Below are 22,243 nucleotides of genomic sequence, written 5' to 3' on the forward strand. Positions count from 1 at the left end.
TTACAGATACTTAAAATTTGGTTCTGGTACCTTTTATCTGTACTTTCCCTCTGTAATACCAATTATTTCAGTTGTAAAAAATAAGTCCAAACTGTGTGTGTGAATGTTGGAGCCCTGCTTTCTGTCAACATGCATAGAGGACAGATAAGCTTGCACTTTTGCGTTCTAAGATGGCCACCAGCCTGCTGGGACTGGGGTTTGCGCGGGCTGAACTTGAGCTTAAACAGCCGCTGACTGAAGGTCTCTGGAGGTGACAACTCTTCTCATCCGGCAGAGTAGTCTCCTAGATGCGGGGAGTGAGGAAAGGGACCACTTGGTGCACAAGCTCAGTTCTATATCAGCACCAAACCATCCACTCGCTTCCCCCCCCCTCTCCCTGTTCAACTGACTGCATGACATCAAAGTCTGGATGTAAACCAACCTACTCAAACTGGACAGCAATAAAAAAGAGCTCTTGATTGTTGCCCCCTAAATTCTGCTTCAGAAGGTTGGAGATCTCATCCTGGATGTTGATGGTTACACTATCTGCCAAACCTCTGAGGTCCGCAATCTCAGTGTGATCCTGGACTCCACCCTGTCTTTCCATACTCAAATCAAATCCATCACCAAATCCACCTTTTTTAATCTTAAAAACATCTTTAAACTCCGGCTATCACTATCTGACTACATGAGTAAATGACATCCTGTCACTGCTCCAGTTGCTCATCCTCAGAGTGGAGAGATAGCAAATTACCGTTTGTTAGAGTTCATGACGTTTCATTAAAATTCTGAAGCACCAGTGGCACAAAATTTATATTACAGAAACAATGGGTACATATGTATGTTTAAATTGCTCATATTATGGTTTTTGACTTTTTCCCCTTACCTTAATTGTGTTATATATCTTTTTTTTGTGCATGTAATCAGTTCACAAAGTGAAAAAGTCCAAAGTTGCCCCCCCCACTATGGGACTTATCATCTCCAACAGAAACCTCTGTTCACAAACTGCTCCAAACAGCTCTATTGTGGTCCAGCCTTTACTTCCATTACGAGCGTGCGTCACTTTGTAACATACGTTATAATGCTCGCCAAGCTGCTAGCATGGCACAACAAAGATAGAATAGAAGTCTAATGCCTCATTCTGTAGCTAAAATCAGAGTGCTCAATACACCGGGTGAAAAGAGGATCTGAAGCAATGTGCAGTACAACTAAAATATGGTGTTTTCTGAAAATTAATCCATGTATTAATTTTGATATAGATATAACCTCTAAATACAATAATGAACCTGAAAATGAGCACAATATGAGCCCTTTAAGAAACGCATGTATATCATTATTAGTTGCAACCCTATTAAAATCACATTTCCAAACTGTAGTGTTCAAGTTCACACGTAACATTCACACTTGGAGCAAATAATCTCTCTCACAATATAACACTGTCCATCAAAAAAAGGGTGAAAAAAATATGTTTACTGGGGGGAAATCACATCAGCTGTCCATTAAGTGGTATTTCAGACTGGACATGCTCAGCTCACAACAACCATACTTTCTGGCCTATATAGATCCAGTGTGGTGTTGTAGTGTTTCTAACGGTACTAGTTGTTGCAACAGCAAGTGCTAAGAACTACAAAGTTTGCTAGGCCAAAAAGAATGTTAATCTGGCAACATAAAAAACAACGCCACTAAAATGGGTTCACGTTAACACCGCTAGTAACGCGTTTAACTGACAGCACTAATTTATAGTGTCAAATCATAACAAAAGTTATCGCAAGGCACTTTACACAGAGTGGGGCTCGGAAGTTTGGGCACCCTAGGTAAAAAATTGTATTACTGTGCATAAAGAAGCCATGAAAAGATGGAAAACTGTCCAAAAGGCATGAAATGACAGATTAGACATTCGTATAATATGTCACAACAATTTAGATTTTATGTCCAGCATTTACACTTTCAAAATAACAGAAAACCAAAAATGGCTTCTTTGGCAAGTATCACAGCTTGTAAACGCTTCTTGTTGCCAGCCAATAGTCTTTCAATTCTTGTTGGTCTCTTTGCCCATTCTTCCTTACAAAAGTCTTCCAGTTCTTTGAAATTTGTTTCCACAATGCATCAGGCTTGTCTATATGTTCATTTGCAAACTTCAAATGCTGATTTTTATGGTGAGGACTTAGAAGAGGTTTTGTTCTGATGACTCTTCCATGAAGACCATGTTTGTACGAGTATCTCTTCATAGTGGAATGGTGTACCACAACTCCAGTGTCTGCCAGGTCTTTCTGGATGGATCGTGCAGTACAAACGTGGGTTTTGACTTTCTTTTCTCACATTCCTGCGAGCGGTTCTGTCTGATATTTTTCTTGGTCTTCCAGATCTTGCTTTAACTTCCACTGTTCCTGATGACTGCAATTTCTTAATTACATTCCAAACAGAGGATATTGGCATCTGAAAACACTTTGCTATCTTCTTATATCCTTCTCCTGCTTTGTGAGTGTAAACTATTTTCAGTTACAGTTTTCTAGACAACTGCTTAAAAGAACCCATGGTGCTGATTCTTGGGGCAAGGTCAGATGAGTCTGGGCAGTTAAAACCTTAAGATTGACATCACCTGGTCTTTCCAGATGACGATTGAAAACAATCCATGACTCTGTCAGGTCTCAGCTTTCCAAAGGGGGCATTGCATGCTATAAACTCTGCAGGGTGCCCAAACTTTTGCAGATGCCATTTTTTTGTTTTCTGTTGTTTTGAAAGTGTAAATGATGGAAATAAATCTGTCATTTGATGCCTTTTGGAGATTTTCCACCTTTTCTTCTTCCCATGAGCAGGCATTTGGTGCAACAGTGGTGGGGAAAAACTTCCTTTTAGGCACAAAGCGAGTGGTGATGGATACATTCTACAAACAGTTTTGAGTCTCAAAACTTTCCTGAAGTCTTATTGTAAATCTTTATTCCAGACAGGTCACTATTTCCACCGTGTTTTTCAGGTGAGTGACCAGACATGATGCACGGCCTGTTGTATAGGCGATTCACAAGGTGCACACATGTTATGTGTTCTTTCAACAACAAAGTATTGGCTGATTGTCAGTACTCCACGCGGAACTGCTTTAGCTGGATGCCATGTCCATGTCAGGGTTTGAAGCCAACAGTGAAGACAATTTATGCTGTGCAGCATGTGTGACCATCACTAGGAGAGAGAACTTGTGTGGAGGAAGTGATGTGAGAAAACAAGTTGTTGTGTTGGCCAGAAGATGTTGGCAAAAAGACAGCACTGCTGTATGATGCCTTTTTAAGTCTTCCCTCAAGTCACTTTAAAAAAACACCTGTTTCCAAATTCAAATATTATAACATCTTATATTATAAGTTTAGTTTGGTAAGGAGGAGTACAGTTTATGTTTTTATACAGTGAGTGTCATACAGATTATCTAATACAAAACTTATTAAAAGATTAAACTTTGCTCATTTGAGATTCTTTAAATACTGTATGTCACACAAGGTTGAGATGCTTGACAACAAGGTTTTTGAATTTTTGTGCAGATGAACTTCAATTTTCAATTTTTTATGCGATGTTTAAGGGAAAATTTTTGATTCATGACTTCTGAGGGCGTTTCCATTAAGTAGAAAAACTGCAAACACATGGAATGCTAAAAGACAGCAATGCATTGTAGCGTTTCATTTTCAAGGGCAAATTGTGTTGACAATCAAATATTTTTTTGGTGTACAGTATTTAAGAGAAAAACAAATGACGAAAATCCGAAAAAACACAGCATTGCCCTACGACTGCCTGTGTAACAAAACAGATACTTAATGGGTTTGTTCAAAATGGCCTAATGGTTTTTTTGGTTTGCGTCCAAAGATACTCAGGGAGGCAATACAGGATAATTTAGACATTTAACTTTAGGCCGTATATTTTTGTCAAGGGCACTGATCTCATTAAAATTATTCCCTTATGCCACTGACTGACATTTCTTTTTGTGCTTTGGTTTTTTGACTCACATGTGTTTCCTTGCTTTCGATTTCACCACGATCGATAGTGCCAGGGAACTTGGCACTATGAACAAAGATCAGTGATGAGACTCGTTGCACCTGTCAGAGTTGACCAGATCAGGTAATGAGGAAAGTCCCTTAGGATGTTAACGAAGACCATTAAGCAATCATGTGTGAAACTACTAGGAAGCCTGCGTGTTAAATCGTAGCAGCCAAATTAAAAGTCACTGCACATGGCACTGAAATGTAAATATCCTGCCTTTGCAAGGATGAGCTGGCCTCCTTCTCTGTGCTCTAATCGGCTTTGAAAAGACGGTGCAAAGTGCTTAGGAATAATGCTTGTGCTCTGTGATAAAACAGGCAGCTTTTATTATGAACCTACAATAGTCAAGCCATGTTTGAAAAATATAAGCTCTGCACATTTTGTTCTCCCCACTAAGAATAAATGTCTTTCATTCAGAACACAACATGTACGCAACAGCTTTCTCACACAGTCTTAAATCTTTGTTTTGTCTTATCATCCCCAGGACATCTTTAAGGTGTCTGGAAGCAGTGATTGATAAGTGTATTTAACAATTGGGTTTTGAAATTGAGACCATAAAAAGAAAAAAATAGTCCTTATACGTCTGTGTGAGTCAAATATAGATCTATCTTGCCTCGTCTGTTTCATGAAACTACTGTACATGGCTGCTCGTGGATATTGTGTTTAACAAGAAAGGCCTCATGTAGGCTGTCAATCATATCAGCGCAGTCAAGCATGTTGATTTACATACAGTCAAGAGGGAAAGTGCATTGAAGCTGATCATTAAAGACAGGTTTTTGCAGTCTTGGGCTTCTAAATATGATATATTTTACTGCAGTGTCTTAAAATAAAAAAAGTCTACCTGTAGTATCTTAAATTTAGATTCTATAAATGTCCAATTTCGTTCAGATGGTATCAGTTAATGTCCCTCGGTTCACTGGTTCCTCACATTCATTGCTTCGTGCTCTCTGCTAATCCTCATGAGTACATGGTCCCTTCTACGTGCCCTGAGGGGAACAATCTCCCTCTTCATAGCACCAGAAAAGTAGAAGAATGTGGATAGAAATGAGCGCCCAGGGCTTCAATTCAGATGTGTTAAGATTGGTCTTGTAGCAAAGGATGTGAACGCTCTCACAGACACAGTGAATTTCCATTTGAGTGCCTTCTGTCCCAGAAACTAGCCAGAGGTGTCCCAAATGATCTGACCTGCACCTGCCCCTCATTTGTCTACATTAACTTTGCATGTGTGGTCTGCTCAATAAGTGGGGCAAATTTATATTTAGCAGCGCCTGCACTGACTTTGAATAACAGGGTGACTCTTGTCCTAAGACCCTTGTGGACCCCTCCGCCCAAGGCCCTTGTTCATCTCTATGAAACATATTTGAGCTGTACTTTTAGTTTTGACATTAATAATTTCAAATATTGAAATGCCTGCCTTGCTTTGATTATTTGGGTTAGGTTCAAGCGGTGTATTTTTCTGTATTGCTGTTGAAAATGAAATAAAATCCTGAGATGTTTACTGCCTTTTACAAAAGTAAGGCAAGAGATCATACAAAGATACTCATGTCCTGTTTTCATTATGCCTCTGGCAAAAGACATTCATTTCTGTTGGTGGGGGACGTTAATAGCACTGTCAAAGAGTTTTATACGTTACCAAACTCAAACTCTTGTTTCAATTATGTTAAGCATTAAAGCAACTAAGTGGCTGTCAAAACTCCATGGTGATAAGGTTGTCCAAATTAAACAATGCCTTTCCCTTTTAGTATGGTCTTTGAAGCAGCTTGCAGGGATAAACCCAGGCCTTGATATTAATTGCACCTTAAGTTGTAAAATCAATTTCAATTACACCGCACACTTTTTTCTGACCCAGAATAGTATCTAACATTCCACTTTAGAGACTATGCATCCAACTGTGGTGCTTTAACCTTCGGGATGAGTCAATGCATGTGCAACAGGTTTGTGACAGTAAAATTAAAAGGCCCCTCCAAAGTGCAACTAATGAAAATACAACCCTAGAGCCCCCCCATGACAATACAACTAATAATTTGAACTTACAACTCTGGTGAAGCCTTGAGGCTAAAGGCTATTACACACGGCCGTCAGTGCTGCTTTTTCACTGAAAATCCTCTCATTATATTGATTTTAACATAAACAGTAACATACAGCAATGAAAGGGATAAAAAAGGTTCTTTGAATTGTTCTACACATTTGTTTGTAACTTCAAACTGTCAGTATTGGCCTTTCTTCTACCAACTTCTTTAATGACATACAAAAAAAAGACAAAAAAAGATCAAACTCCTGAAAGCAGTATCATAATTGTGAAAAAAATGTAATATATGGTAGAGTTGTCATAATACCAAAATGTTGACTTTGATAACAACACCAAATTAAGTAGCACGATACACAATACCGAAACAATACTTAAAACTGAAACAATACTGTTTCCATTCTTGACCTAATAGATCACAAACAAGGGCCATGCATGTTCAAATTCACAGATTATTATCAACCTTTTGACACTGCACTAAAGTCAGAAAAACTTAGATTTAGTGTCACAATGTACTACATGTATGTGAAATGTACACCTTGCACTTAGGTAAGGTCTGATATTTATATCAGTTGTTATAGTAAAGCAAACAATAGCCACATCTCTTATCGGAGGGAAATGAGCGCTTGCCCACTCAGGACTCTCTATCTTAATTCTTCTCATCTTTGAGGTAATTTTGGGTCAATGGAAGGGTGGTGGTAATGGAAGGCTGACTTGTGATTGAATGCTTGTTGGTTTCACTTGAACTCTGCAATTAAAACAAAAGCACCCAATCCACAGTATGCTGTTACAAAACCATGAGAACCACAAAGTGTGCAAAAATATTTACAATGAAATCCTAATTCATGTTTTTATTTCATACATAGATTATATTTATTGGGTAAAATGTTTATATATTATGTATTATAGACTAGCCCTGCAAAATGCCAATGTATTATTTTATGAATAGTAGACGACAAACCATGATCCTACCAAAATGCTATTTCCACACAGACGTTACACTAGCATCTCAACTGTATTTTCTTCTTTAGCCAGGGGCATTGTGTGCACAATGGGCAATGTGATGTTCGCTAAATTTACACTTGGAGTGTGCCTTTTTTACTGGCCATTCTGTCTGACAGTATGGAGCCACAGCAGTATAGTGGCATGTAGCATGTAGCCCTATGCTATTATAAATTTAAAAGTTGTCAAAGTGAGAACCCTAATTAACTACAGTTTAAAGTGGCAGTGGGCAGAATGCAAATAAATGGCAGAATTTTACCTTTTCCTTGAGCTCTCCATTTCCCCCACTCTGTTGCATGGACAATGCATGCGCAGAAAAGCCAACAGAAACGTGTTCTTTCTCATAAACGACCTGTGATTGGCCAGTGCCACCACGGCTAGAGTCAAGAGGAGATGCAGAAGTCTGGTTTTCTCTCAGACCACTTGAATCTCAATAGGCGGAAAGATTATTATCTTTGCACAATTACGCCAACAGTAAAGTGCCTACCACAGCTTTTGTCCTTTTTTAAAACTAACATTCTCTAAATTGCTTGTTGTGCAATTTACAATACACGGTGGGCCTAACATCGATATGCTACGCAACTGATACACTATATATTGCTTATAATTTAGCTGCTCATCTCCATCCAGCTGAATAGCCAGCTAGCTTGTTTGCTAACCTGTCATGATTTGTTCTCCTTGGAGAAGTCTTGGGGTCTGTCACTGAGGTCCTTGGCTAGGTTTGACGTGTTTCCTCCAGTGCACAACACTGTTTAATAGCACCTTTAGGAAAACAGGCGTTGTTATGTCAGTGGGTTCGCCAGTACCATCAGCTCTGTAGATAAAGTTGTCCCACAGTAGACTTTGGCAGCCCGTTTTGTTAACAAATGCAGGGTGTGTAAGTATTATTTCTAAAGATTACACACTATTGTTGTCATTAGAAGACATGTTCAGGCAGGGGCACTGCTTCTCTCTCTCTCTCTCTCTCTCTCTCCATATATATTTAAGCTGAGGTTCATGCTGCATTAATGGGGATTAAGGCACAGGTACATGTGCCCTGACCATAGAAGCACCTAACTTGGCTACCTTGCTAGTAATGCCACCTATTGGAGATTCAGACAAATTATAAATTTCATCCTCTCTATCACTTACACCGGAGATCCATTTGACCCATTCCTGGAACCCATTGGCCATCAGTCTTCAACAATTTAACCTCTGGCAGCAACCACTAATATTTCTGGGTTTCCGGTGTAGCCAGTGGCTATCCAACGGATATTGGCGCCAAGACATCCTCTTCCATGCACCTGTTATTAGGCTCATTCGAGATGAACTGCGCCTTGCTTGTAAAGTGGACAAGAGCAGGCGGCAGCAGCCGGGGCCAATGATTAAAAATCTCAAGTCGGACAGTTTCCAGCCGTTTCCAGCAGCCTTCAGGCTGAACATGGAATCACAGAAACACTGTAGTTCAATTCTGATTCAATAAAATGTTATCAGACCAATGAATCAGCATGTACAAGTCTCCGGTTGATTTTATTAGGACAGAGTAGCTCTCAAAATGCTCTGCATGCAATCTGTTGTAGATGATCCAGAATCTGAACATTTTTAGTCTCTGACTTCTAAACGTAATTATCAGCCACACAACATGTGTTCGGTACAGAATAAGCCTTTAAATTAGACAAATGGAAAGTAAAATCCCTCCAATTCAAAATCAATAAAAAGTTTATATAAAACGTAATCATATTGAGTTGATCCTGAACCAATCAGCTGTTAAATCAGCTGAGAGTTAAATCTAATGGCATGCATTGGGTGTCGATCGCCGGTGATCAATTCTGCGCAGACCTGGCTTATCTTAAACAAGCCTATTGTTTACAGCCCTAATCGATAATTGTTGAAGGTGCTTTTAGTCCAGATGGCATTTCGGCAACCTTCTATGATTAAATATGAGTGCAGAGAAACTTAAAAAAATCAAATAAACTAAATTCGTAACTCAATAATAACAATAACTATTATTTCAACCGATGCATTCCGCCTCTTTTTGCGCTCCACACAGATTATTCACCTGCATGCAACCAAAGACTGCTTAAATGTGATTTGTCAATATTACTAAGCATGTTTTTCTTTTTTCTTTGCCAAAGGCCTCTGTGGTGCCACACCTGCTGTGTCTCATTGAATTGAAGAATGCATTTCTTTTTTCCTTGCCGTGCTGTTGTCTGTATGAACCCAGCCTTCATTCCTCTGAAGTAGCAGCTGAGATGCTCAGACAAAATCACTGTGTTTTGCTTGCCAGGCAGATATAGCCCACTTGGGGTCTGACTGGGAAAAGGAACATAGTCATGTGTTTAAGGGTGACAACCTATATTTTAAGACCAATTTTAAACAAAACAAAACTAAGCTGTCTTGCAAATACAATAGTATGTTTAGGTTGTACTTAATGGTTGTTACTTTGGTGTTTGAGTGTATGGTAAAACATTTTTATATATACAGTATATATTTGTTTCAAACTTCAAATTGTGTTTCTGTTCAAGACTAGGTAAAACATCTCAATAATTCGTCTTTCAAATGTTATCACGGCCTATCATTTTTATTTCATGTTATATTATTTTCTTACTGTAGTAGTACAAATTGTGGTTTGTCATTTATAAATGTTTATTTGATTGACCTTTTCCTTTTCATAGATGATGAAAAACACTAATGTGACACCACTTCAGTGCAGAGTGCTTGAAAGTTTCAGCTAATACAGTAAAAAGCCAGCAGGTTTATACACTACATGCTTTAGTGTTGAATTATCATTTAAAAGTAAACTATTACAAGGTCATATCCATTTTTTTTCTGACATGAATGAGGATCCCTGCAATTTTCACACATGGATAAATGCTGCTGACAGTAAAAGGGCATGCTGAGATGGCGAGTGAGGGTATACGTGGCCAACGGCAGAATAAGTATGACGCTTCACAGCAAGGATGCGTGAAGGAGTATCTTCTAGATTAAATATGTGAGGTTAAAGACCTTATTTTGATTAGCCTGACAAGTCTTGTAATCATAGCATACTGTGTATCCAAGTTGGGAATGTGGGTTAGAAATATATCACAAACGAAATGTACATTTAGTTTTGTTATCTGTAGGTTTATTTTAACACAGTGTAGTATACATAATGTATTTTTAAATCACAGAAATAGGAGGCAGACAAAGCATAGCTGTTGAGTAAGCTTGTTTGGGGTTATGATCAAATTTTTCACTGACAAATGTTGTCAAGGATACAATATTTAACTTGACCCTGTATTTATCGTTATGTAAAATAAGTCCACTTCTTAAACAAACACACACATATTTGAAGATGCACCTTCAAAAGCCCTTGTTAATGCACAGTGTGGAGCTTTTTTCCTGCTGTTGGCCACCTTTGTGTCCCACTATGACAAAATGCCAAGGCTGTAGGTCTGCACATTTTCTCCCACCATATGTAGACAAAGAAAGGTGGCAGCGAGTGAGAAGATAGATTGGGTAGGGACACAGGTAGCTTGGCACAGCTCAGAGCCCCCGTCCACCTGGCATTAGTTACCATTGTCTTGCTCCACGTTTTCCTGGCAGAGCCTTTGATTGAACTGGCGGTGAGGTGAAGATTTGGCATAGGGATGGTTTTACCTCTGTGGTAACAAAAGCCTACAGACAGGGGAGGTGGCTGTTTGTATTGTGCATTGTGGAACAGGATTGTCTAATGGAGGTTCACTGTGCATTGTGCAGTGGTTCTGGAAAGGGATTTGTGGTTTGTAAAAGGGCACCTGAGTCCCCCTGCTTCGTTTTGCTCATCAATTGTGTCCTCGCTGGGTTCTCCCACAATTGTCCTCACACAGTACGTTACTCTTTACTCAGGCTCTAATTGACACAGCCAATTCTTTATAGCATGCAGGAAAAAAATACCCATTATGTCTAGTTTAGTTTAAAAGAAGAAAAAAAAAAAGAAGGTTTTTTCATTGCAAGCACGCCCAACACCCCTAATCATGACCAGGGTGCCCTGTACGGTGCAGAGCACAGGCTCCCGCCCTGACAGATTATCCGGTGTGAATGTTTGGGAATGATAATAAGATCAAAACACCTCACTAAGCTGGGGAGAGAGGGTGGAGACTGGAGAGGGAGAATGGAGTAAGGGAAAGCGAGCAAGAGCGAGCAGGAGAGAGGGTGAGCGATAGCTGCGATAAATTGCAGAAGCAGAACCACTTGAGCATAAAATTAGATTTTACAAATGTGTTGTTACCTGACAGTCCTCTGACAGAGGAGATATCCCAACATTATAGGGCTGCATGAGTGCTACTAATCATATCAAATAAATAAGAATGCCTCTCAGCTGTGATGGAGCTGAATGAAGATTGAATGTGGACAGTAAAATAACATAATTAAAACACCCTTTCTCGTAATGGACAAAAACAGAAGCCCAAATTCAATTTATATGATAATATATTATGATCCGTCAAAGCTGTAGCCTACACACAACACATTTGTCTAAATGCTGTGACGGTTAAAACATTGTCATTGACTTGATTTCACATTTTGAAATAACGATTTGTAGAATTAAGAATAACTGTTTTCTAATCATGTTTCTTTCCTCTATGTGCATTTCTATCATTATCATATAATAATAGTAATATGGTATGGGAGTAATCTGCGGGGCTCAAGGACACTTTTATCTGACAAACACTTTACATTAAAGGGGCTTCAAGCTGCATCATCTGACTATCCCTTTTTACTAAAGACGTTCCGGCTGGTATTAACTACCGATTTTTTGCTTTCCATTCTGTAATACAGCAAAAATAGAGAAACACCATTGCCTTTAGTGGTTAGAAGAAATAAGTTAAAGAAATATAACAAGACACACATTAACTACTACATATGCACAGCCTGTCAACACAGGAAATATAAAAACTTATTATACATAATGGATTGGTATGAGGCAGAGTATTTGAGCAAACAATTATTTTCCATGTTATTGGTAGTCTGCTAAATACATCATTAACGACAACAATGAAGTCTGCATGAATCAGCCTGAATGACAAATGGGAGCTCTAATTCAAGTCGGATTTGCAGAGAGACAGTGTGTGTGTGACAAGTCACTGAGGCAAGCTTTATCTACAGTATGCTCCAAAAAGAAATTGTGTGTATGTGAACCCGCGGCAAATGCGTTGTACTATGAATAAATCTATAAAGGGCTTCATTCTCCAAGGTGTTAAATATACAGGGACGTAATTTACATCATGTCTATTACTCGAGATTTCAAATAGATAACAAAGGTTATATCGGTTGTAGTGTAGTGCAATGGTCTTCACAGTAATAACGCCAATTATAATCTGTTGTAAGACCCTTATGTCTGCAGTTTTGTAAAAGTTGGTGTCATGTTTTTTTTGTTTTAAAAATCTTAACTGGAAGTATGTTTATCACAGAGCACAATCCTTCATTAAAATGTTCCTAAATATAAAAAAGAAGCCACTTGTGCACAATGGGAAGGGACTAAAGCAAGATTTGCATATTTTTAGCAAAGCCTATGTGTGAACCGGCCATAAAAGCTAAACCAAATGTTAATTTCCTAATTGATTTTGGTTTGAGTTTCAGTACAATATTTGCTATTAATTAAATGTTTGTGCTGCTCCATCAAAAATTAAGTAAAGACAACCGTTTAATGTGTTTATAATCAAATGTCTACAAACTTAGTCAAATACTGTTAGTATGGGTGACATAAGTAAGAATGTTAACTTCTCATCATTTAAATTTCTTCCTGAAGAGCTGTAAAACAAACTCCTCAACCTCTTTTGGTGAAGTTGCTATACACAGTGAAACAGCATCTTTTTGTGTGCCAGAACTCTGGTGCAGAACACCCCAGTGATGCATGATGCATTAAATGAGACTGGTATCACTTGAAATAACCAGTCACTATATCATATTAACTGTATTGCCCGATATCAGTAAATGGTTACACATTTATTAAATCCCAAAACACTAAACTGTTATTAGTTAACAAGTTAATGAAAATGAACCATTTAGAAGCTATGACAATTAATATACATGATTAGAAAAAAAAATCAAGTATGCATGTGCTATTCATATTTAAATTAAACATTTAAACAAAATCCATCAGTATTGTTACAGTATTTTCCCTCTGCTCAGAGACATTTGAATATGTCACAATTAAAGCGAAAGTAGTATGCTCAAGAACACAAATTTCTATGCAAGCACAAGTCTCTCTAGAGATGTAGGGGATATGACACATACCTTTGGTGTGGGAGACCTGAGTTTGAATCCCACTGCAATACATCAACCTGAGCAAGACACTAACGGCTCCAGAGGCTTGCGACCTTTGACATATAGCAATTGTAAGTCGCTTTGGATAAGAGCGTCAGCTAAATGACATGTCATGTAATGTGATTAATAAGAGTTTAGCATAATGTTGTTGTGGCTAGAATGATGCTGCCATTAAACTTAAATGCAGGCTTTATTTTTCTATGCATGTTCTTTCTCATGCATTATCATTGAAACCAAACATTTAACAGCAGTTGCCAACCTTAACAAGAGCCCTGTAATAGTCTTAACACACCTTAGTGTGTCATATGTAACATGAGCATGCACATTAGAAGACTGTGTAACCAAACAGCGCTTCAGAAAAAATTATTAATTTACAACAAGAATATTCTGCATTTTTAATCTTGTGTCTATAAACATAGTACTGGTCAACATATCAAAGTGATAGCTTTTAGATATTTGAAATCTTAAATCACACACACACACACACACACACACAAACACACACACACACACACACACACACACAGGTAATAGTTGCACATACCCTTCAGTCACTATCATACTTTTAGATTTAACACTATCAACAGTAGAGACATTCAACAGTTAACACGTTGCTTAAGCCAATAAAAACAACCTGTTTGATGGAAGATTTAGCCAACAGACATTAGCGTGGCAGAGGGCCACTTTATGTTCTGCTTTTCTGTCACTTTTCTATACCACACCAACATACACATACATGTAGTTTCCCATTGACAGTGTTAGGTGGCTATGCTGGTATCGCTCGGATTGGCACTGGAGGCCGAGGCTCTGTACTTTGAGCAGTCCAACATGCCAAAATGAGGAACATTCTATAAAAGTTGTTGGATTTCCAAATAAACTAATTTTCTTTCTAGATTATGTAGCAGGCTATTAACTCAAGCAAATATCCATTTATGCCTCCTTATTCTGAATAAAGGTTACAGGTTGACCCTGAACAGGTCACTGATTCGCTGTCGGGCTAACACACTGAAAAACACATTCACTCGAAACACCTACAGGCAATTTTAGAGTCTTAGATTCACCCACCTGCATGTGTTTGAACTGCGGGAGGAAAGCAGAGCAGTAGGGGGAAATGCAAGTGAACATGGGGCAAATAACCACAGCTAAGATCAAACCCAGAACCCTTTTGCTGTGAGGTTACGTTGCTAACTAATGAGCCAACATGCTGCCAGACACCATTAATTAACCAGCACCCTTAATTTCCTTTCATGATACTTATCATTGATTAAATGCAACAGATTCCTGGCTTGCTTTTCTTTCTGTGTGTGGTACAAAATGCAGTATTGGCTAACTCAACTGCTGGTCTCAGTATTGTATAACAGATAGTCCCAAGTGTTGTGTTGTTACCCATAATTATGAGGAAACATATTCTTCCCAAAATTGGCCGCATTTCCAAACGTTCATGGTGGTTTGTGTGTGTGCTTTGTGTTGGTCATTGTTAGCGGCCATCATTGTGTGAGTGAGTGCTGTTGCACATCCAAAGAGACAGGATGCTATTCACAGGGAGATTGGGAATCCCACCAGTGAAAATAAAGTACAAAAGAGCAACACTGCAGAGATGCAGTGGGTGGGCACATGTATCCAAGAGCATAATGAGCTAGTTTTATTGTTTTGGGATTGGTTTGTCTGGCAGCAAGGAGTTTGTTTAAACAAGCACAATTTATCATTTAATGGAGGGCAATACAAATAAAATATGTATATGTACTCCATACTTCTTATACATCTATATCTTTGGTTTATGCCCATCTATTATGAGCTATGTCTAGAGTTTATGGTTTTACAGTAGAAATACGTATCTATTTATTAATGTTTATTTTCTTTGTTCATACATGTATTTTGGATTGTTACTAGAACATGTTTAAGTTTTTTTTTTGGTCAAATTGTCTCTCCGAATAAACCTGTATTCAGCCCCGATATGAAACACTCAGTTTTAGCGCCTGTCTCTTTAAGTCCCCCCCTCCTGAAAATGCACAGTCAGCTCTGATTGGTCAGGTTTTCCAAGTCTTTCACATCTGCACTCTAGGCATCTCTGCACCTTCATTTCAGTTGAATGACTAACCGCATTGTGACATCACAAACATACGGATGTCCTAATGGCTTATTTAAAGGCACAGCTTTTCTGAACATGGGCTCTGTGCATTTCTTTTTGTGGATTGAGTGTTTTGATAGTTTGACAGTATTTATATAACAACTACATGCTTTAAAATAAAAAATAAAAACATGGAATTGTCATTTTATACAATATGGAACCTTTAATGCAATATGCTATTTGGTGTTTATTTTTAATTAAATCATTTGCAATGTTATTTTGAAGCTGGTTTTAACTGCAAGTAAGGTCAGGTTGTTGCTTGGCAGAAAATAACAGAAAGGTCATTTATCTTGCCTCACAGATTTCCTGTTGAACAAGGGCAATGGCATCACAGTTTTTATCTCAGTTGTGGAAAGCACAGATATCAAAAATGGCCTTGCCTTGGTATTACTTCGTGGGTACAGTACTTATTCTCAACACACATCTTGGAAAAGACAAAAATAACTTCAAAAAAAGGACGTGGTATTCTTTTCAGCTGCAAATCGAAATTCCCCGTTTCCTTGAGACAATGGATGTAAATCTGGGCTGTGTTGTGTAGTTGTTTTTAGGAATGGGACAAACATATATCTTCTCCAATCTTGGATGCAAGCCCAAACAATTGAATGAATGATTAATTATTGTTGGAAAAACCATACCCAACTTCATTTTATCACAAAGCAGCATTGAGATCAGGCTAAATTAGACACGGTCAGTGAAAAAGCAACTATGGATTAAAGCCAATACAATTAAAAAACCCAAAACCAATTTCTTTTGTAAGTAAAGGAATTTCATCAGAAATAAGTAGTATCAGTAAGTGTAATATAGCAGAAACATGTTTAATGTATTTGTATAATGTTACATTGTCAACTGCATAATGTACAACTTTATCAGACAAGGGCCGCAGGTCGGAGTCAAACTTCTATATATGGGCACACGCTCTAGCAACTGAGCTGTCCAGGCGCCCACCATTCTATTTTGATGTTGCTTTGTTTTGGCAGACTGTGCTCAGATCACTCTCTTTAAAGTCTCAAGTCAGTAAATGCAGGGGATGTTAAAAATAAGTATTTTATGTGGTAGCCAGATGATTCCATCCTAAACTGGCTTGCAGGCAGCCTGCCACTACAACAGCAGAGGGTGGGTTTATGCTTGTGCACTTGCCCACGTTGTTTGCTGAAACATAACATGTGGGGCTTTCATGCTACAACATGGATTTTTGCAAGGGCATGTACAGCTGAATGTAAAACCTATGATTTTGACTCAACACAGCCTGTCTCTGTCAGTTCCTTAAGGCCTTGCAGACCCCTCTGCACTCACAATTTCTGTTTAAGAATAAAATTCTTTCTCATTTGTGTGCACACCACAGATTACTAAAGGCTTTCATTTAGCCTACATGCAGGCCAAATGTTTTATTAATGAATGTATATAGATTAAATAATAGCACTTTACATCTACATTTTGCAGTTTTGATAGTTTTTCTTTTTTTTTCTTTTAATCTTTCTGAATATGTGTATTTCTGTTCCAACACCAATATTTAACACCTTGATACATACAGTAAGCTGTTACCATGTAGTTGCCAGGTTATTTGCCCTTACTGTGTATATACTGGCTTTTTACTTTCTTGATGCCTTCGCTTAATTTGAATAGAGCTGAAAATCTTAAAATCAACATCTGGTACACTGTTTTATAATGCAAATGCTGCTGCCATGATAACACCACTCGGATGAGGTTTATCAGCTCCAGAAGTCTGTCTCTTGTTATTTAAGGCTTATTTTCTTGTTACTGGAGCATTGAAGCCATGCAGTAACAACCAGTTTAACTGAGAAATCAGGAAATGACTTGGATGCAGTGACTCTGATTAATAACTGGAGTAATTAAGAGTAGTCTGGTCAGTATTATTTACATTATATTGCATATTTACAAAATATTGTATTATAACACTTTCATATTTCACACTACTAGATGTCCCTATGTCTGTTAATATTTCTGTTAAGTTTTAACGGTCTGGTTTCCCTCTCTGCAGTTTAAGAGTTGAATTTAGATCCTTCTCTCTTTACATACATCAGTCTGTGTCTTTTGAATGCAGCTGATCCACATAGTCCTCAAAAGACAAATTTAGGAAACAGCTGCAATTAGCGGCTGATTTATATATTGTGGTAGGACCTTAGAGACTAATTAAAGGCCTTTGTGTTCTTGTCTATTCGAGACATGCTAATTTGAAGCCTTTTGACTGAGATTCACAAGAACAAATGAAATGAAATTCATGCATCTCAATTTGCACGCGCCCACTGCAATAATGAACATTCAGTGCAGTTGTTTAAATCGGAACTTGTAAACATGTTCCGTAATATTCCCATCTCTAAATCAGAGTACAATTTGTGAGATGCTAAAAAGAACTGCTTATCCCTTATTGGGTGGAGTTGCGGGAGCTCTTGCACATTAAGGCTTTAAGGGTATTGTGCTTATGGCAGTATTCTGAAAAGGGCAAAGCAAATTATCTGCAGGATTTTCCTCCCAAGGAGCAGGTTTCCCCTTGTTTATTAAATTTGTTAAAGTGCTTCTGAGCAATGCACATTTTATCCTCTTAACAGTCAAAATACTATATACTCCAGCAATTACTTAATGTACTCTAATGAGATTTCCCCATGGAATGGAAGGATTCATTTATTTTAATGTGACGGATTCCACTGGGCGGTTTATGCATCACGTCCTCTCGCAACCCAGGGAGGCTTTGAGTCATAAATAGTAAGATGAGCTTGGCTTCCAGAATTGCCACTCTTTCTTAAGCAGTAGAGATATGTGAGTCAGTGATTCAGGAACTGGGGGTCTGTTCAGGGGCATCAGCAGGTCACAGGTGTTATTTCCAAGCTCAGCTCTCTGCAACCTGGTATTCTCTAGGATTAGAGAAATAATACCGGGTTGGCAGGCCAAAGGTTGCAAAATCCTTAACACAAATAACACTAAAATAAATCACTTTGTGGTCCTTAAATCCCATTAGGCCTAATTCAATTCAAGCCATTTTTAATTGATTTTTTTCTGTTCCTGGTATTATATTTTATTGCACATGAATCTGTTAACCTGTTAAAAAGTACCTAATTTAAAAAAAAAATGTTCAAGTTCATTCATCAAACTAATGGCAAGAATATCAAAATCAATATGTCAGTGAAATAAAGCTCAAATCTTCCAACACAAGAAAGCAATTGTTGAAATCATTAATAGATTAATTGATTAGCTAATTGTCAGAAAACTTCTTACAATTAAAAAAAAATATAAAACCAATTCAGATCACAGGTAAATTACCTATTTCTATTTTCTAATATCGAACAAAAAAGCCAAACATTGCCATGGGTCCAGTGTCTTAAAGTACCCTTTTATGCTCCTTTTCAGCCTCATATTTGTACTCTTGGGGTCTACTAGAGTAGGTTTACATGTTTGATGTTTACAAAACGTATCATGTTTCTCATACTGTCCATTGTCTCAACCTGAAACACACTAAGTTCATTCGAGATTAACTGCACCTCGCCTGTAAAGTGGAAGAGAGCAGGCGGCAGCAGCCAGTGGCGGTAACAAAAACCTGCGGTAAATTCGGACAGTTTCCAGCTGATTCCAGCAGCCTTCATGCTGAACAGGAAGTCAAAGAAACAATCACATCCTGCTAGGTCTGATTTAGATTTAATAAAATGTTATCAGATACATTTAGCAGCTTGTACACAGTCTCCGGAGTAGCTCTCAAAATTCTCTCCATGCGATCTGTTCGTGACAGAAACAACAGACTGTAGATGATCCATAATCTGAACGGATTAAGTCTCTGATTTCTTTTTTCCGTCACTATGAGGCAAACAGAATGTACAGAATGAGCCTTTAAATCAGCCAAATAGCAATTAAACTCCTTCTGATTCAAAAACAATAAAAATATTATACAAATCATAATTTTGAGTCAATTCTGAACCAATCAGCTGTTGGATAATCTGAGAGGCAGTTTCTAAGTATGTCCTGGGTCCGCCTGAGTCCTGCAGTCTGTGAAAAGTAGCTGCACTGCCTGGGTCTCAAATCTGCGGCCACCTTGATCTCGTGAGAGTATCATTGTCCACGTGTGTGTGATGTCAGAGAAAGTCAAGATCAAGTCGGACACAAACCTAACCGGAATGCAATGTATTACGGTTGTATTATGTTTACTGAATCCTCCCCCCAAAAAAAAAAAAATCGTGACATGAACCGAACCCTGGGTTTGGTGTATCGTTACAGCCCTAATAATAGGGGCTTGTTAAATGTGAGCTGCTTTTTCTCTTTTGTTATGTCATTGGAAGTTGGATATCTTAAGGCTCGAGAGATTTGACTTTAAGTCATGATAAACAGGCAGCAGAAATAACTTTAAAGATATGTACTACTGTGATTTGTTGTTTAGAAATGTTGTGATCTCAATGCGGAGAAAACAGTTTTCAAAAGGTTGTCTCTATAACTCAAATGATGGCCATACAAGTTCAACTTAAGTACAGTTTGTAACTTTTGATGTCAGTGAACTTTTTTTCAGAATTGATGGAAGATGGCAGAGGCATTTTGCTTTGTTATTGAAATAGATAATATGATGAGAGTGTAGGTGGAGAAGCCAGTCTCTCCATAAGCTGATGTTCCTACAGGCATCTTTAAAGAAGCTGTCAAAACTGTCTTCTTAAATGCTGCAGCTCAGCCACAGAAGGACTTGGTTGTCTTACATTTGAAGGTAAATGTAATGTTTGTTACTTTACCAATTATACACAAATGGTGGAATATAGACGTTTTTTTATGTTCGATGCCGGGGACATGACAGTGGAATACTGACAAAGAAAATACTCTAACTTTTGAATGCTCTGTCTTAAAAATGAAACAAAAATGACTGGATTTGTTAGATTGGTTGAGCAACACACTATGTTGCAATGTACGAAAACCAAGTGGGATTACATGTTGCATAAAGTTTATGAAGATATGGACATGCAAATTTATGCAGGGATATGCACTGGCCTGGTAGGGTGTCAAACTAGATTTCAAATAAACCTGCATAAGTGTGTTAATGTAAATGCATTAAGTGTGCATCACCCACCCACCCACCCACCCACACACACACACACACAGACACTAAGCATTGCACTTCCAACTCATGACGAGACTGCCTAACAGATGAAAATAGACAAATCTGAAGCAACGGAGGCCACGATATGACATCATCATTGCAAAAGCTCCTTTTGGAGCTTCAGAAGACATATTGTTATCACATGTTGAGTAGTACTCTCTATAACAAATAAACTGGTGTGTATTACCGTAATTCCTCAAATAAAAGCCTGGGCATTTATTTACCTGAACCGCACAGGCTTTTATTTGAAGCAGGCCTTCATTAGAGGCAGGCCTTTATTTCTAATTCCGTCTTTTTGATGAGTGTAATTGTTTTAAATAAACCGTTTAAAATTAAAAGCCAAAGCGTTTCAGTGAACAGAGGACATTCATTTTTTAAGAAACATTTGCAAAAATATCCCCATATACAACAATAGCCAGTAGGGCAACAGAGCAATTTGGGTCAGAAATAATCAGTTCGAACCCTGTAAAATACCGGTATGTATTTCACGCTACACTCTGCTGAGTAACACATACTGACTAACAGACCGGTAGGACAATACTTTTCATGAGTACTGTAATCCAGAAAAACAAAGTGTGGAAAAAAGCATAAATATATTTTTGAATTTGTTAAATTAAATTGGTAGAAATGTACTGTACATTACGACAAACATGAATGCACATTATATGAAAGGCATTTAGGAGATTAAGCACTTTCATTTTTCTAAGGCCGGTCTTTATTTGTCTGTGTTGAGCACACCCCTACATTTAATTTAGAACAATTTGTTTTGGTTGTTTAAGCCTCGTCTGGCCTGTAAACCTAACATGTCAAAAAAAAAAAAAAAAAAGTAAATCTGGCAAACTAAGTTTTTTTCCTCTGCACTGCAGAAAGTAGTGTGGCACTGATGGTCTAATACACAGCACCATCCTAAGTGATACTCTACCTTGTTTGTTGTTGAGTAAGTTTTGAGAAGTGGTCAACCCCATCTAAAAGTATTTTCCTTTGAATTTTATGTAAAAGAAGAGTACCCAAGTACAGTTATCAGCTCCACCAATGTGGTATTCTGGTGAAATAAATGGACATCTTAATGGAGAGATAAGAGCCTGAGATATCCTGCTGCCCTGATGGAACAGAAACGCACACACGCACACACGCACACACACACACACAGACACAGACACAGACACAGACACACACTATTGCTTTAGACTTCAAAGCTGATATTGATTTTTTTACTGAAAATGAAGAAGGTTACTCCACGAAAATTTAAGTTTTAAAATGTAATACCTTGTGTTATGTGTGCTGCTCCCCTCGCTGATAGTCCTATGTGCAAATGCCTCTCAATATTTTTCTCCATTTAGCCCTACCGAGAATTGTGGCTGCTGATTACATCTAACTGACAGACTAACTGTCATGGGCCTTACATTTCTTTCTCTTTTGTTTTTCAGGTGGGATTTTCGAACAAACCGATGGACCTGTTTCACTTGTTAGTGCTGAGGAGCTTGCCTTTAAATTTGCTGTCAATAACATTAACAGAAACAGAACTTTGTTGCCAAACACAACATTAACATATGACATACAGAGGATTAATATCTACGACAGTTTTGAGGCGTCAAGAAAAGGTCAGTGGCTTGCTCTGTTTATTCAAGGATTGTGATTACATTGTGGAAAAGTATCTGGTCAGTCAACAAAATATCTGTATTTCTTAAATAATCATGACTGGCTCACATTTCAAATAATTTTGTATGTATGTGAAAATATCTTA

At 38.0% G+C, this 22,243-nt stretch overlaps 1 protein-coding gene across 1 annotated transcript in view; it reads left to right on the forward strand.

Annotated features, from left to right (window-relative positions):
- The window catches only part of LOC117946358 (glutamate receptor ionotropic, kainate 3), a 96,084-nt gene that overhangs the window by 31,647 nt on the left and 42,194 nt on the right, over positions 1-22,243 (forward strand). The window contains exon 2 of the mRNA XM_034874435.1: positions 21,927-22,100. Coding sequence (XP_034730326.1) covers positions 21,927-22,100 — 174 coding nt within the window. The remainder of the gene's footprint in view (positions 1-21,926; positions 22,101-22,243) is intronic.

Source organism: Etheostoma cragini, chromosome 6 (assembly GCF_013103735.1).
Source record: "Etheostoma cragini isolate CJK2018 chromosome 6, CSU_Ecrag_1.0, whole genome shotgun sequence".
Taxonomy (NCBI): domain Eukaryota; kingdom Metazoa; phylum Chordata; class Actinopteri; order Perciformes; family Percidae; genus Etheostoma; species Etheostoma cragini.